Raw genomic sequence first — 14399 nt, forward strand, 5'->3', positions numbered from 1 at the left:
ATCTTTTAGTACAATGTATAAACCACAGTTTTCAACTCGAAATTCAATTACATAGGTGATGTTTTCACCTAATACTGAGCCCAAACGAGTGTAAATTTTTTACAATAGAGTAGATGGGTTAACAGTTATTTTCCCTGTGACTCCTATGGCTTCCCAAAAAGTTCTGGTATCTAAATATTTACGAGTGAAACTGTGGGTGGCCAGAAACGTCCCCGGCAAGTGAACCGGGGCCCTCCGGTCATTAGTCCAACGCTCTACCCACTGGATTGACATAACTTACAGTGTACAGTGTTCCAAAGGTAATGCAATTATTTAAAAAAAATAATTTATTGAAAAGATTTGTATACACACTAAAAATTCTTCAAATTACTGTCTTTAGACCGCTATACATATTTTCCAGCGACTCTGGCATTACCGGTACGCTCCCTGGAAGGCGTCTTCGGGGACCTCTCGCAAAGTCTTCATCATGGCTGATTGCATCTCTTCTATGAACGAAAAACGGATTCCTTTCAGGGCTGCCTTAATCCGAGAGAACAGTAAGAAGTCTGCTAAGGTGACGTCAGGGCTATAGGGGGATGGGGCAGCGTTAGCACCTGGTGTTTAGCCAGAAACTCGCGGACAAGTAGCGCGTTGCCGTGATGGAGTTGCCTGGTTGCGGAGATGTATTTTCTCGTCCTGATGAACCTTTTTCAAAGTCGTTCCAGCACATCCACGTAGTAGGCAGCGTTAACTGTCTTTCCTAGAGGAACAAATTCCTAATGAATCCCTTCTTTGCTGTTGAAAAAGACAATGAGCATTGTTTTCACTTTTGATTTGCTCATTTTAGCCTTTTTGGCTTGAGGGACTGGTCGGTGTGCCACTCAGAGCTTTGAAGTTTTGTTCCTGGATCATATTCAAAACTCCATGCTTCATCACCAGTGATGAAGCTGTCCAAATAATCAGGTTCATGGTCAATACGCTGCCAAAGTTCACTTGAAATTTCTGCTCGGTTGGTCTTTTGGTCGTCTGACAACACCATGGGCAGGAGCTTGGCTCACATTTTCCCCACCTCTAAATTTTCAGTAACAATGCAAAACACAGCAGTAGACGACAATTTCAGTCCATTGGCAAACATATTGATATTCAATCGACGGTCAGAGTCAAACAATTGCTGAACACGAGCCACATTGTTGTCAGTTTTCCTGGCTGACGGTCGCCCAGACCGTCAGCCAGGAAAGGCCGTTCAACGTGAACCTCTTCCCGGCCCTCTTTAAAGGTCTTAATCCACCTCAAAACTTGAGTAGGATAGAAAAGTCTCATAAAGCCTCAAAAATCATTTTGTTAGACTCCTTAGGAATTTTTTTCAGTTTAGCACAAAACTTAATCGCGTAACGTTGCTCGAGCGTCGATTCCATTTTTTTCGTGACACAGTCGGCGCGCAGAGGTTTACAATAACGGACGTTCTGCCGCTTACACAGCTTTGAGAGCATTGCAATTGGTTTCGAGGCAATGCTTAGCGTTCTCCAGACCCACTCCAAGTAATTTAATCCCATTCCGTCCTATAGGAGCGGCGCGTGAAATTCAATTGCATTACTTTCGGAATACACTCTGAATAATATGCAAACGCAATACAGGAATGAGAAAATGGAACGGGATAATATATTTGTCAATGTTTTTTTTTCGGAATTCAGTGGAATCCACCGTGAGACATGACCAAAACTCTATTCTTATCAAACCTTTACCTTTAAGAACCATTTCTGTGCTATAATTTAGCCGACATTCTTCAAACCACTCACAAGACCCGATTGCAGAAGTAGTCCGCATTAAATTAAAGAAGCTAAAGGTATACACAAAATCACGTGGCTTTCATAACTAACATCAGTAACAATGATTAAAAACGAACAATTAGGATGTTACGTCGAAGCATCAAATTGAGGAAAAATTAAAGAATAACCGGAAAAAGATGAGAGAGTTCTCAATGAAAACCTGAGGTTAAGTGCAGTAAATGAAAACTACGTAAGAAAAAAAATGAAGCAAAGCATAAGACAGCCGTAGATTGCAGAAAATTTGGTCTGAAAGATAAGATAAGAAAATGGAAGAATGTAAACAACAGAATTATGAATAAAAAGGTTAGAAGGACGTTAAAATAAATCCGCTCAACCGAAAAACTAATGCACGAAATAAATGGTGCAGTTCGGGGATATGGAAAGTTAACAGAGATGGGGTGAAATGGACGTGCTCAAATGAGAGGCGAAAGAATATATTCAGGAAGTAAGAAACGAAAATCCTATTTAAAACAGCGTTACAACAGGGAAAGTTATTCTTCAAGCCGGAAAAAGATTCAGGTCAGATGTAAAGAATTAATGGAATACATAAAAGTGTGTGTGTATGTATATAAATATATATATATATATATTTATATATATATATATATATATATATATATATATATATATATATATATATATATATATATAAATTTTTGTTGAAATAATTTCAAGGAAAGCTCGTATTTAGGATATATTAAGTGGAAATGGCATGTGGAACAATGTAATAGATGAAAAATAGAGGGGGTTAGGCAAGAGAGGGGAACAGATTAGAAATGTTGACCGGTATGAAGGTAGGAAAAAAGTGCGCTCATTTAAAAATGTTTTTATTTCAAATTAAGATAATATTAGAGTGCCTTTTTAGTTATTATTCGGTTGGGTGAGTTCGGCGTCGTTTTAGACGGGCCTCATCCTGTGTCTATAAAAAACATTTAAAATTTGCTGCAGCACTGTTAAATGAAAAACACAAACTCTTAGGGAGGTGTGAAAATGAGAAGGAAGAATGTTAAAAATGAAGCAAGTACGAGACTTTGAAAGAATCATTGCACGTAAGAAGGCGTGGACGCCAGTTTGTCTTTTGTGTGGACGCCCGATTGTCTCTCAACCTTTTTAATCCCAAGCTGCCATAAACAGCTATTAGTTACTTTCGTCAAAAAGACCAGAGTCTGTTTGCCGAATGAGTTGCAGTGGTCGCTTTAAATGAGATGCTTCTTGGAACTGGATGCACGTAGACAAGATATCTTAAAGGCGCTCTCAAGTTCTTTTGTCTAATTAAGGAATTTATTATCCTTCCGTTTGACATAGACAGAGAAACATTTCTAAAGCAACAAGTGTAGGAAGCAAGGAGCATTAATATAAATTAAACACAGCCGTTTTGTTCAACTAGACAACCATACTGGTAACCGAATAGCAAAATTAATCCCTTGGGCATGCTAAACATTTATGGGTAAACAACGTGTTAATGAAAACTGCAAGCCGTTCCGTAATTGAAGCAAACCCTCCGAATACATTTTAAAAAATCAGGTTCGCGTGCATGTAAGTAGCTCTTCACGCGAATATTAAGTAAATTAAAATGCAGAAATATCATGCGTAAAATCACGTGATAATTGAATCAGATACCACTGCAAGACGGCTAATTCAGAATAGAAGAGTATTAAGCCCCAGTGGAAATTAAATCAGTATCTCTTGTTAATGTTGGTTAAAATTAATTATCCGCTCCAGAATTCAAAGGCATGCTCGTCTGCTTAAATGAGGGAATCAATTCAGGAAAGCTAATTTATCATTCCGTCAAAAGAGACGTCTGCGAAGCAGGAAAAATCATAGCACGCGCTACGTTCGGCACGCATGCCGTCCATTTCCTGTCCTCTGTTTGAACTAAATGGATATCACGGGAAAGGGTAGAATAATGCATAAGGGTATGGGGCAAGACTATAGATCACTCACTTAGAAAAATGTTCTAAGTTTTCCATTAATATTATCATAAAATTTCAAAAAAGGATAAATGCTTAGAAACTGCATGCTAAAATTTTAATGGTTGACTTTCATTTTTCCATGGTTAGACTTATTCCTCATAATCTATCTGTGGAAGAATGGGAACGCAAATAGGGCTGAAGTAATGGAGACCCTTGGGGTGAAAACAGATCTTAGGCAGTAAAGAATAACAGAAAATGTAGGTAAGAATGGCATTATATAAGTATGATTTGTAACCTTTCGAGGTTGGAAAATTACTAAGGAGTGAGAGACAACTTTTATTTAAAAATAAGCACAAAGAGAATACCTCCAAAGGCCGTATTATTATATTAAAAGCGACTGCGGTAAATCAGTTGGTTTGCGTAGTGATATAGGGGGAAATATACAGCACATCAGGGATCAATTAAGAAATAAAAGTATCCACTCACATAAATATTCAACAAAATCACTCCCTGGATTTTTTAATGGAATATTATTTGTGGGTCAATCGCAACCAAATTTTACACATAACAAAATTACAATCACCAAGGACCTAGGTGACCCCGTGAAGGAAAAAGTATAGTTCACTAATCCTTGACGCGGCTTTATTTCCCAGTAAACCACTCCGTAGTACTTCTAATTTTTAATTTCTTTTTTTATATTTTTAAGATTCCTGGAGATTTCTATCTATCAATTCAGCTAAATTCGTAGAGAACAAATACTATAACAACATGCATTGTGGCAAGAAATCCAGGGATTACATATATTCCGCAAAACATAGATAAAAGAGAGTCTACCGATACCATCAGTTTTAATCCAATATCAATGAACAACTAATACCGATACATTTTTGACAACTTTTCCCTTTCTTTTATATAAAATTTTATCTGGAAAAAATAAGCACCGGAAAATTAAATCATCACTAATTTTGTGTCATTTATCTCGAACTTAAATCTAAATATATTTAGATATCCCGCGACCATTTGTAAAAATATAGATAAGCATCTTTTAATAATAAGTTATCTTTATTTCCAAATAAAAACAATCATTATATCTTTCATCTCCAATCGAGTTGGAGGAGGCCCCCGATCTTTCCGTTGATGCATATTTTTGTCCTATTCGTTTAACTCAAATATGCCGACAACCACCAAGTTTTCCTTATCCTTGATTTCTCATTTCTCTGGTTGCTTTACATTCCGCTCCATTTCTCATCAACCTTTCAATATCTCCTTAAGTATATAAAACTCTAAGGTTAAGGCAGACGTAACGGAATCAAAGCCATTTACGTCAGTTTATAACAATGTTTGGATGGCCATTAGCCATGTGTTTATCAAAGATAAGCATTATAGTTGGTGGAGAAGGGAAATCCAGCGGTTTATGGAAGTTTAAACAGTGGCGTACGAATGTAGACTCTTCTTGTGAGTCTATAACTTCAAACAGATTCTGTGAGCATGTTGAAGGAAAATACGTATGTTACTCAGGCAGGTTAGATTTGGACTAGATATGTTTTAGAACTAGTCCGACCCGAAAACTTATTTTCCAAACGATCGATCAATTATTTTAAACTAATATATCTGCTTATTTTACACTGGTTATCCACAAAAATTTTTTATCATCGTAGAGCTCATTAAGATATTTTTATAAAATAAAAGAGGAATTTTTAGCTGAAATCTCGACGATTTAAAAGATAAAGATCCCTTTTGTTTTTGGGATAAGTCATTATATGGCTAATGGCTTAGTGCTCAATCTCTAAAATTAAGCAGGACGGCTACTAATATCTAGCTTCTATTGTAATACACTGCGTAATATAAACGTGCCGCGGATTAAGCTATTGATGCATGTTGATAATTAGGTTATTGAAATACATACGCGAAACATAATCCTAGGTAAGATGATATAATCTGCAATCAATGGTCATTCTTATAATAAACTTCCATCGATAAAATGTTCAACTTTTCGTCATTAATGATACTAACAACTTTTTTGAGTTTCCAAAATTAAGATTTAAGAATTATCATAGAAATCATTTTTACAGTTCTTTTGCATAAAAATCAGACTGAAAAATAGTATTTGTTATATTATATAATGTGAGCATTTGCGGATTAAAAGTCCGAAAATGACAAGCCTAACTTCATAAGCAAATAAATTTAATAATATGTGAATTCAATATGCATGATAGTGCCTCGTGATAATGAATCGTTTTAAAAAATTCAATCCAGTTGTGACTAAATATACTTGGAAACCGCGTCAGGGAATACTTACTTAAGGCTTTAATTACTATAACCCTTAATTTTCAGTAAGTAACCGTATTTTTGGAATAAATTATTACCAGGTGGGCTTAAAACTCCCAGAAAAAATAAGTTTACCCTTATCAGAATTATTAAATTACAAATGAAAATTTAAATTGAATTAATAAAATTATAACTAACCAACATTAAAATTGTCTGGTTCTGGATTTTCTGAATCAACATTGACGAAGATGAAAAATAACACGAATAGAATATCCGCCCCTTTACCATTTAATTTGGGAGCATTTTATTAATGCATTTGGAAACAAGTGTTTGCGTAAATAGGCGGGTAATTTTGATACATTGCGTTGAATTTTAATTCACACACTGCGTCACATCTAAACCGCATTTTCTCTCGCTAAAATGACATCGTGATTTTGTCGAACTTAATAGATGCATTTCCATTTTATGTGGCGTACTTAGCGATTATAATGCATACCATAACACTTGAAAGGCTTTAAAAAATAAGTACCGCAACACAGAGGTAATTTTCGCCGGTCGGAATATCCCTCCGCCTACCGCAGTCATGGTAGCAAGAGAACGATAGTTCTGTTTAGAATTCATTGGCCCACTACGTCGGCGTAGAAATAAAAATTGGGACACTCCACGAAAAGTTAAATAAAAAAACAAGAGTAATTCACCTATATCCAGTATGATTGTTTCTTTGATTTATTTTCGCGTTGTGCATTTGATTTCCGGAACCCTTGCGTGCCATATTTCTACTGAGGCAATCAGGATAAGCCAAACATTGTACTTTGGAGACATCCGACGCTTGCATGTATATTTCACGGCTTCAGGAGCATGTTAAAAACATCAGTGCTCCCATCTGGAAAGAGGGAAATAAATAAACCTCTTTTCTTTTCCTTACCTTTCACTTCAACGCCAGGCATACGATGACAGCCAGAAAAATATTCTCGATGGTTTAATCGTCAGTTGACTTAAAAAAATAGATGAATCATAATTTGAAACTAGTTAAAGATAAAAAAGATAACTTCCAAGATATAGGATTCCGAATTTCTTCAATATGCTTCGATAGCCCTGGATGTTTCATATAAAAGAAGCTACGACTGGTTTCTGCGATGAAAAGTAAGCGAGAATTTTGCAGCAGGCGCCAATTTCTACGGCGAGGAATAATAAACGGAAGTATTCCTTTCCATCGCTCATGACATTTTCAATTCATGATGCAATCCAATCACTACGATGAGGCGGCGAAATTGATCGCCATGGTAAGTGTGAAATTAATTTCGAACTGTTATTAGTACAAATTCACTTCATACCGACTAATTCATTGCCAAGGATTAAACTGTTTTGCTTATTTTTGACCGGGAGCAATCAGTTTATGAAATCCTTATGCCAAAATCTAATTACTTTCTATGTGATTTCACGAATGAACTTCTCATTAAAATACCCTAAATAAAACCCTATAAAAACACGGCGTATCAAGAAATTGGGACCAATTAATAACTGAATTTAATCTGCACATTCATGATCTGGTGGAAGCAATGAAATAAAATGCAGTTTTGGCAGGCAGATTTGCCACTTGGCGACTTTAAATTGCATTTAACTACTTTCTAAAATGCACACGAAGCACTCGCATCATTAGCGTATAGCTTTCCTTCTATTTACGAATGCGACTTTGCGGATTGGGTACGATGATTCACTTCGGTTTGTTTCTTTTGGGTATGCTCGGGTCCCAATGTGAAGGATTCAGCCAAGTGTTCACGACAAAATAAAGGCACAATTCAAATATGACGCAGATGAGCGGAAGTCACGTATATTTACAATAGTCGCAAGACTTTAAAATCATATAATAGGCATTATTACTAGGTTGAGGGATCTTCCTTCTTACTGTACCTGCGGGGACTACCTGAAAGAGGCAAGGGGCAGCCTGTCTGCCGATGGAGTTGGCGCCGAGGCAGGAGAGAGTGCCGTAGTCGTGGTCCGTTCTTGGTGTGTAGGCCAGGACGCTGACGGTTCCGTTGGAGGCGTGCCTCCCCGAGGGCACTTCGAAGCCCTCGCCCGAGTTGCTGAACTGCCACACGAAGGCCACGTCGGACGGGTCGGCCGCCACCTCACACTTGACGTTCAACTTCTCCTCCAGCGACGCCCCTACCACCACGATGGGCATCCCGGGACCCATTAGCGACTGGCTTGAATCTGGAGGTCCGCTGGCGCACACCGGCGCGACTGTGGTTGTATTAACGAGAAATTTTGACATTTGATAATTAAATGGTCATTTTTTCACTTAAAAAAAATTATTTACCTGGAGTGACAAATAATTTGCTCTATTGGAAAATTAACTTGATACCACCCCTACCTGGCAATCCAAAGGTGTTGGATCCGAGTTTCAGCATATGAGAGGAAGTTACCATGAACCTCTGGGAAAACTAATCGTAATTGCGGTCAGGATAACTTTTGACTTTGAAATGAAGATATGGCCTTCAAATTCAAGCGAGTTGTATCTCAATTGCATCTTACCTGCGATTCAAACGCCGGAGGCCTTAGTGTTAAACTGAACGGCTGTATTTGTCATCCCTTAATGAACATGCAATTCATTGCACGAACGCCTCTTCGGTGAATACCCGTTGTGGGGATATTTAACAGGAGTGTGCCAAAGAATATTGATTCAAATTTAGTACTCAAATTAATATCAAGATATTGAAACCATTATTCAGGCGACGCAAAAGTATGTACATGATTTATATAGTGAATCAAGTCTTTTAAAACTGAATAAAATCCTGATGCAAGGAAATTAATCTTTTCTAATGTGAAGCGGATGAAGGAAGAAATGCATAAATAATCCATGTAAAAAAGAACCTAAAATTTTTTAAGAGGATATTAAGTGCGTGAAAATAATTTTTAAACCCATCTTCAGGGTTTTGAAATATTTTAAATATGATTACATTCTAAATAAAAAATTGAAACATATATACATATTCCGGATAGCCAATTGACTCGGAGTGGTCTCTGCTTTAAATGTCCTGCATGAATCAGTATTGCGTTAGTATTTCACAAAATTTTTAACTTTCCCAAAATACTATTAGAATCACAAAATGGAAACGTAGAAATATTTACAAATTAATCGCAGAAAATTTCAAATATGACAGAAATTAATAGCGCACGACGAATTATTTGGTAGATTTACCATAAATGAAGAACATTCCGAAGTAGTTTCGAGCTTATTATATTCAATTATTTCACAGCTGGATAAAAATTGACACGTAGTGCCGATAATCAATGCGGTTCACATTTCAACACCCGATGACTGATCTCATGAGATCAAAATGTATAAAAACTACTTTAATTTTCATCTTTTCCCAAAGATAAGGAAATATGTCAAGAAAACGGACTTGGAGAATGATCATAACTTACACTGCACCCTGAGTCTGACTTGCTCACTCGATGATTCTCCCTCGGTGTTTGTGGCCAGACACCTGTAGTTGCCACCGTTGTGTCTTTTCACCCCTTGCAGCACCAGGCTCTGGCCGCTGGTGATCACTCCCGCGGACGTATTCTGCACCAACAACCGGCTCTGGAAGTCACGACAAAAACAGATTAGGGAAGAAAATTCTGTAATGCTTGATGGTCATATTTCTGTTCATCACTCTATCGCAGAAACGCAAACCAACAAAACTCCGATTGGCGTATACGTTAACGGCGGTTGAACACATTAATCTAATCTAAATATCCGAGTGAACGAGATAGGAATTAGAATGTCGGTGATTGAGTTCACCTTGAAACAAGCCCTGTGACGCGTAAAATGTACACATTCAGAATTCCGTGAGCCAGTTCCAACCAAATGGCTTCCAGCGGTTACCCAGAGTGTTTAATTGAGCAGACAACGCACAAATGAATTTTAATGAATGTGGTCTAAATACATCAACCTGAGATTTAAACCTGAGAACATCGGAGAACCATCAAACGGTCCAAACACCAGGAAATAGAGCCGTAAATTCTTTCCAGGATTCAGTAATAATGTTTAACCCTGAGGAATAGAAAAAATGTAGGCGAAATGACGAAACATTCATTCAAATGAAGAAATGTATGCAAGTTTGTGTTTTACGGGTTAGGTGCCATCACATCAGGAATTAAAAAAAAAACAATTTCAATAGAAACGGTAGATTTAAAATGAAATGATAAAGTTGAAAAATATTAATTACTGTGCAGAGTGTCAGCATTAAAGGCGGATTACGAAAACAAAATTTTAATACAGGTCTACTAAGCGACGAAGAAAATAAAAAATGCATGGGGATGACATCTCTTAAATGAGAATTGAAAGGCCCTAAGTTTGCTTCATTTCATCTCACATAATGGCACCGTTGACTTTAGACAAAGACATTTCAAAATAATGAAGAAGTCCTTCTACTTAGCCTTTTCTTGGCTCAATATTGGGCAGCGTTCGCATTTTAATGAAAGTACCTCTATTAAATCTTAATTAAACTTTTCACCAATTTACAGTGCCTCTCAAATATTAATTTGAAATCTCTTAATATATATGTACTTGTTTTATTTTACACACGAAGCCGAAGTAGGTTCCTGCAATAACTTGAAATATTTTTTTTTTTTTAATTTCCAAGTAGGCACATTTTTCATTTCATTTGCCAGTCGAAATTCCCGCAAAAAAAGGCTGCACGGCATAATTCGTTCCAGTGGGTACTTCCTGTTTTTGGATATTCAGAAGTTTTTCCCCGTGAGCACATCCATTTTGGGTGAAGCGCTATATTCCGCGAAGATTTTCATCGTATACCGTCTGCCAACTCCGCGAACTTATATGGCTCGCACAAAGAACGCTGCCCTTAAAAAGTTTTATTTCCACCACCATTCTTTTCAAAATGTCATAGGCTTAAATAAACGTCAAGGCAGATACGAGAGGAGAACCGCATTGCATGCGAAAGATATTTACTCCAAAAAGCGGTTCCCTGGATCGATCCCAACCCGTAAGCGCTTCAAATGTAATAGTGTCCTTTTATTTTACAATCAAATGAGTCTCCCATTCAGCGGCGACGAATTTTACCCACGCGCGCGCTCCAGAAATGAAACGAACGGGAGGATCTCTCGACGTCGACGACGGGATAGAAGATAAGAGCGGCAAACGAAGTTGTCCCGACAAAAGGTGGGGAGCGGAAGGGAGTGAGGGAGTACGGAAAAAAAGTGAAATAAAAAGGGTTCCAATCGCTTCGCTCCAGAGCAATCTGATGCAACGCATGCCTTCGCGTCTCATCAGCGTCTCGGGGCGCTCACTATTCCAGCCCTCCAGACCAACCCGCTCTCGACTCCCTACAGTCACGAACTACCTTCTCCCACATCCAACCCCCGCATTATTCCTTATTCAGAGTATCAAGTGGGTTAGCGAGGGCTCAAAAGGGGTTCTCCTCCCTCGCTCTGTCTCTCTCTCTCTCTCTCTCCGCGATCCCGGAGAGCATGTCAGGCTTGGGTCGCTCCAGAGAGAAGGCGCGAGGGACGGACGAGATGGGCGCGTGTACCTGTGTGTGTGTGAAATGAAAATAAACAATCGCTAAGCGAATCGAGAGAGAAGTTTATAGACCGCATAAAAGGACGGTCGTGTTATTCCCCGGTCGCAATCGTAAGCCAAAGCTACGGACGACCGAACGTATTTTGGAGCGGGCGTCCGAATGGCGTTGCGAAGGGCGCGGAGGGGGGGAAGAGCCTGACGGCCATTTTGACGCACCGTGATACTCCCACATCTCACTCCGTTGCCTCCCCTCGTGCTCCCGAACTCACTTCCTCCCCTACTCCTTCCCTTCCTTCCCCCACCCTCTCTACGTACCCACGTCCTGCCATAATGTCTCACTCGCATTCAGTCCATCCCCACACCGACACTCCACCCGCCAAAACCCTCCTTCCCCACCGCGAAAAAAAACAAGGTTATTTTTAAGGGCCCACGGGATGAAACTTGTAGGGGTCTCGGAGATCGGCGGTCCCTAGCGTTTGCCGGAGTAATCGGGGATCGACGCTGGCTAGACTACATTTAAACGTTATTCCCGTTGTGCAGATGACGGAGTGTTTCTATGGCAACGCGCGAATGAGGAAATTTGCTCCTCGTAATTGGGAGACCTCGCTTCGAGGGCCATCGTGCCCAGGGACTGTTTACGCCGCTCGGCTCGGCATTGGTCATGAAGGTGCGGCCGTTCCATGACCAATCCCTCCCGGTAATAAAAAATTTCTCTTTTTACTTCACATCGTTCGAAAATTAAGCTACAGGAATGTAAAAGGCTGCCATTTGGGTACAAGTAAAAATACTATTTGTAGCAAAATTAAGCCTCCTGCAGTAAAATTCGCGGATGAAATATTGTATCACATATTATCATTTAACAAAATATTTATGCCTATATAGCGTCGTAACTGTGAAAGCTATACTCACTGTGCTTGACTCCAGTTTTATCCCAAGCATATTGTACCTACCTACACTACTACTACTACATAAAAAGGTCTCATTGTAATGTCTTTTTCAAACGATTCAACTCATTGTTTCAACGTTAATTAAATTGTTACATCTAGTTCATATATTTTAATGCGTTTTGTTATTAACTTGTTGGGCATGTCACCACAATTTATTCAAGAAAAATCTCATTCAAAAAAACTACTAATTTTATCGCAATATACGTTCATTGAAAATACCATACATGCAAGTTATCTTCGTCCGATTGTTTTCTTAGCAAGAGTTTAATTAATTTTAATCTAAGTGTCCCATTTTCGGATACATGTGCAAGTGACATTAACATGCCTAAAAGAGCGTAAAAGGCTTACCCTATTCTTATTTTAGCACAGCGTAATGAGACAAGCAGAATCTGGCCCAATTCTATCCAAAAAATCATCCACAGCTAACTTACCTCGTGCATCCACGTGATCTTGTATTCCCTTGGGTTGGCTTTTACGTGGCACTCAAAGTAAACGTCGTCGCCCTCTTTAATGTCATCCGGCCGTAGAGAACTTCCCAGCATCAGCGAAACTTGCGGTGGATCTGAAAATATACGAGTTAATTGTATTTATAATCGATGAAGAAAAAATATCTATTGTCATCCTAAGAAAGAAAAATATCCGGATGCCCAGAAGGAAGATAAATCAGCGAGTCATCTTTAACTTATCCCAAAGTCTATTATATCAGCCTTTTTTTAAATCTTGGAGGGCAATGGTTTTATCTAATTTACGGTTAAAGAATGAGAGAGTTGGGATTCAAAATTTAAAAGTTAGGGAGCAAAATATTTAGTCAATATTAGGAATGATACACCCTATAAAAGCCGCTTCAGAGTGTATATTTTACTTAGTTAATTCATTTCCCTGTCTGTAATAAAATATAAGAAGAAATCTCATGGCGTTTATAATACCCTAAGAATAAGAAGCGTTAATTTTTAAGATTTGTTCGGTTCAGTTTCAATGACTAAGATTGGTACAAAAACACCACATTCCACACCATATTTGGTCAATTCAAAGATCTGTAGCCTTCTGGACTTCATTTTTCTTAATACAATGATTATTTTTCAACGTCCTGTTAACTCCATCGCTTTCATTGCACTTCATTTGGTCTAAGTCATTGTTTCTATAAACCTCGTGCTTCCCTTCACTTTATTATCATGATAACCTTTTTGAACCTTTGAGGAATGTGTCTCAAAGGTTCAATTGTTCCATTTCTTCCTTCATGCATAGTGTTCCACCTGATACCTCTATTCTCAGGCATTTCTCCCGTTCCTCATGTTTACTATTCGATTTTTAACATTCACGTCCAGGAACAGGTTTCGACGGCGCCTATTTTCCCTTTTTTGATATCGTCATGACCCATTTCTCTCATTCATGGATTGCCTTGCTCCATAAAAATGTCTACACCAGTTTTGCTGCTCGTAGTTTTTATTCTGGAATATTTATTGCCTCTTTATCGTTAGGAACTATTTACCTTGTGTATTTCTTTGCACGAATTCTGTCGAAAGTCTTCCATTTCACAACTGCTGCTACGAAGGTGGATGAAATATGCTAATTGTTTTAATTTTTCTCCAATTGGAAAAAAATCTGTTTTTTCATTCTCCAGCATGCCCTCTTTTTAACGAATTACATTCTATGCCAATGATGATATTCTGCTACTTATGTACGTGTAATTTGGAGGCCCACCAGAGTCGTTGGAAATGTACAGATCTCTTGATGAAAGCCACAGGAATACCGAACACCTTCCTCTGACGATAACGGTTCTAAGTAATCAAAAACTGGAAATTACGTGAGCCTTGTCCTTTGATCTTAGCATTTGGCCGCGTGAGCCTTGTTCACAGCGCCGAGGGTAGTGTCACTAATGCTCAGCGTCAAAGGTTCCCTGGAACCTCTATCTATCAAATGAGATAATTGCTAAATT

The 14399-nt window shown here is 38.4% G+C and overlaps 1 protein-coding gene across 2 annotated transcripts in view; it reads right to left on the reverse strand.

Annotated features, from left to right (window-relative positions):
* Positions 1-14399, reverse strand: part of LOC139697883 (protein turtle homolog A-like) — a 602691-nt gene that overhangs the window by 14861 nt on the left and 573431 nt on the right. For both annotated transcript variants that reach the window (XM_071596747.1, XM_071596746.1), the window contains exons 8-10: positions 12895-13025; positions 9416-9575; positions 7898-8230 (exon numbers count right to left, since the gene is read on the reverse strand). In XM_071596747.1, the coding sequence (XP_071452848.1) occupies positions 7898-8230; positions 9416-9575; positions 12895-13025 (624 nt within the window). The remainder of the gene's footprint in view (positions 1-7897; positions 8231-9415; positions 9576-12894; positions 13026-14399) is intronic.

The sequence above is a fragment of the Hetaerina americana genome, unplaced genomic scaffold, assembly GCF_022747635.1.
Source record: "Hetaerina americana unplaced genomic scaffold, ioHetAmer1.1.p SCAF_8, whole genome shotgun sequence".
NCBI lineage: Eukaryota > Metazoa > Arthropoda > Insecta > Odonata > Calopterygidae > Hetaerina > Hetaerina americana.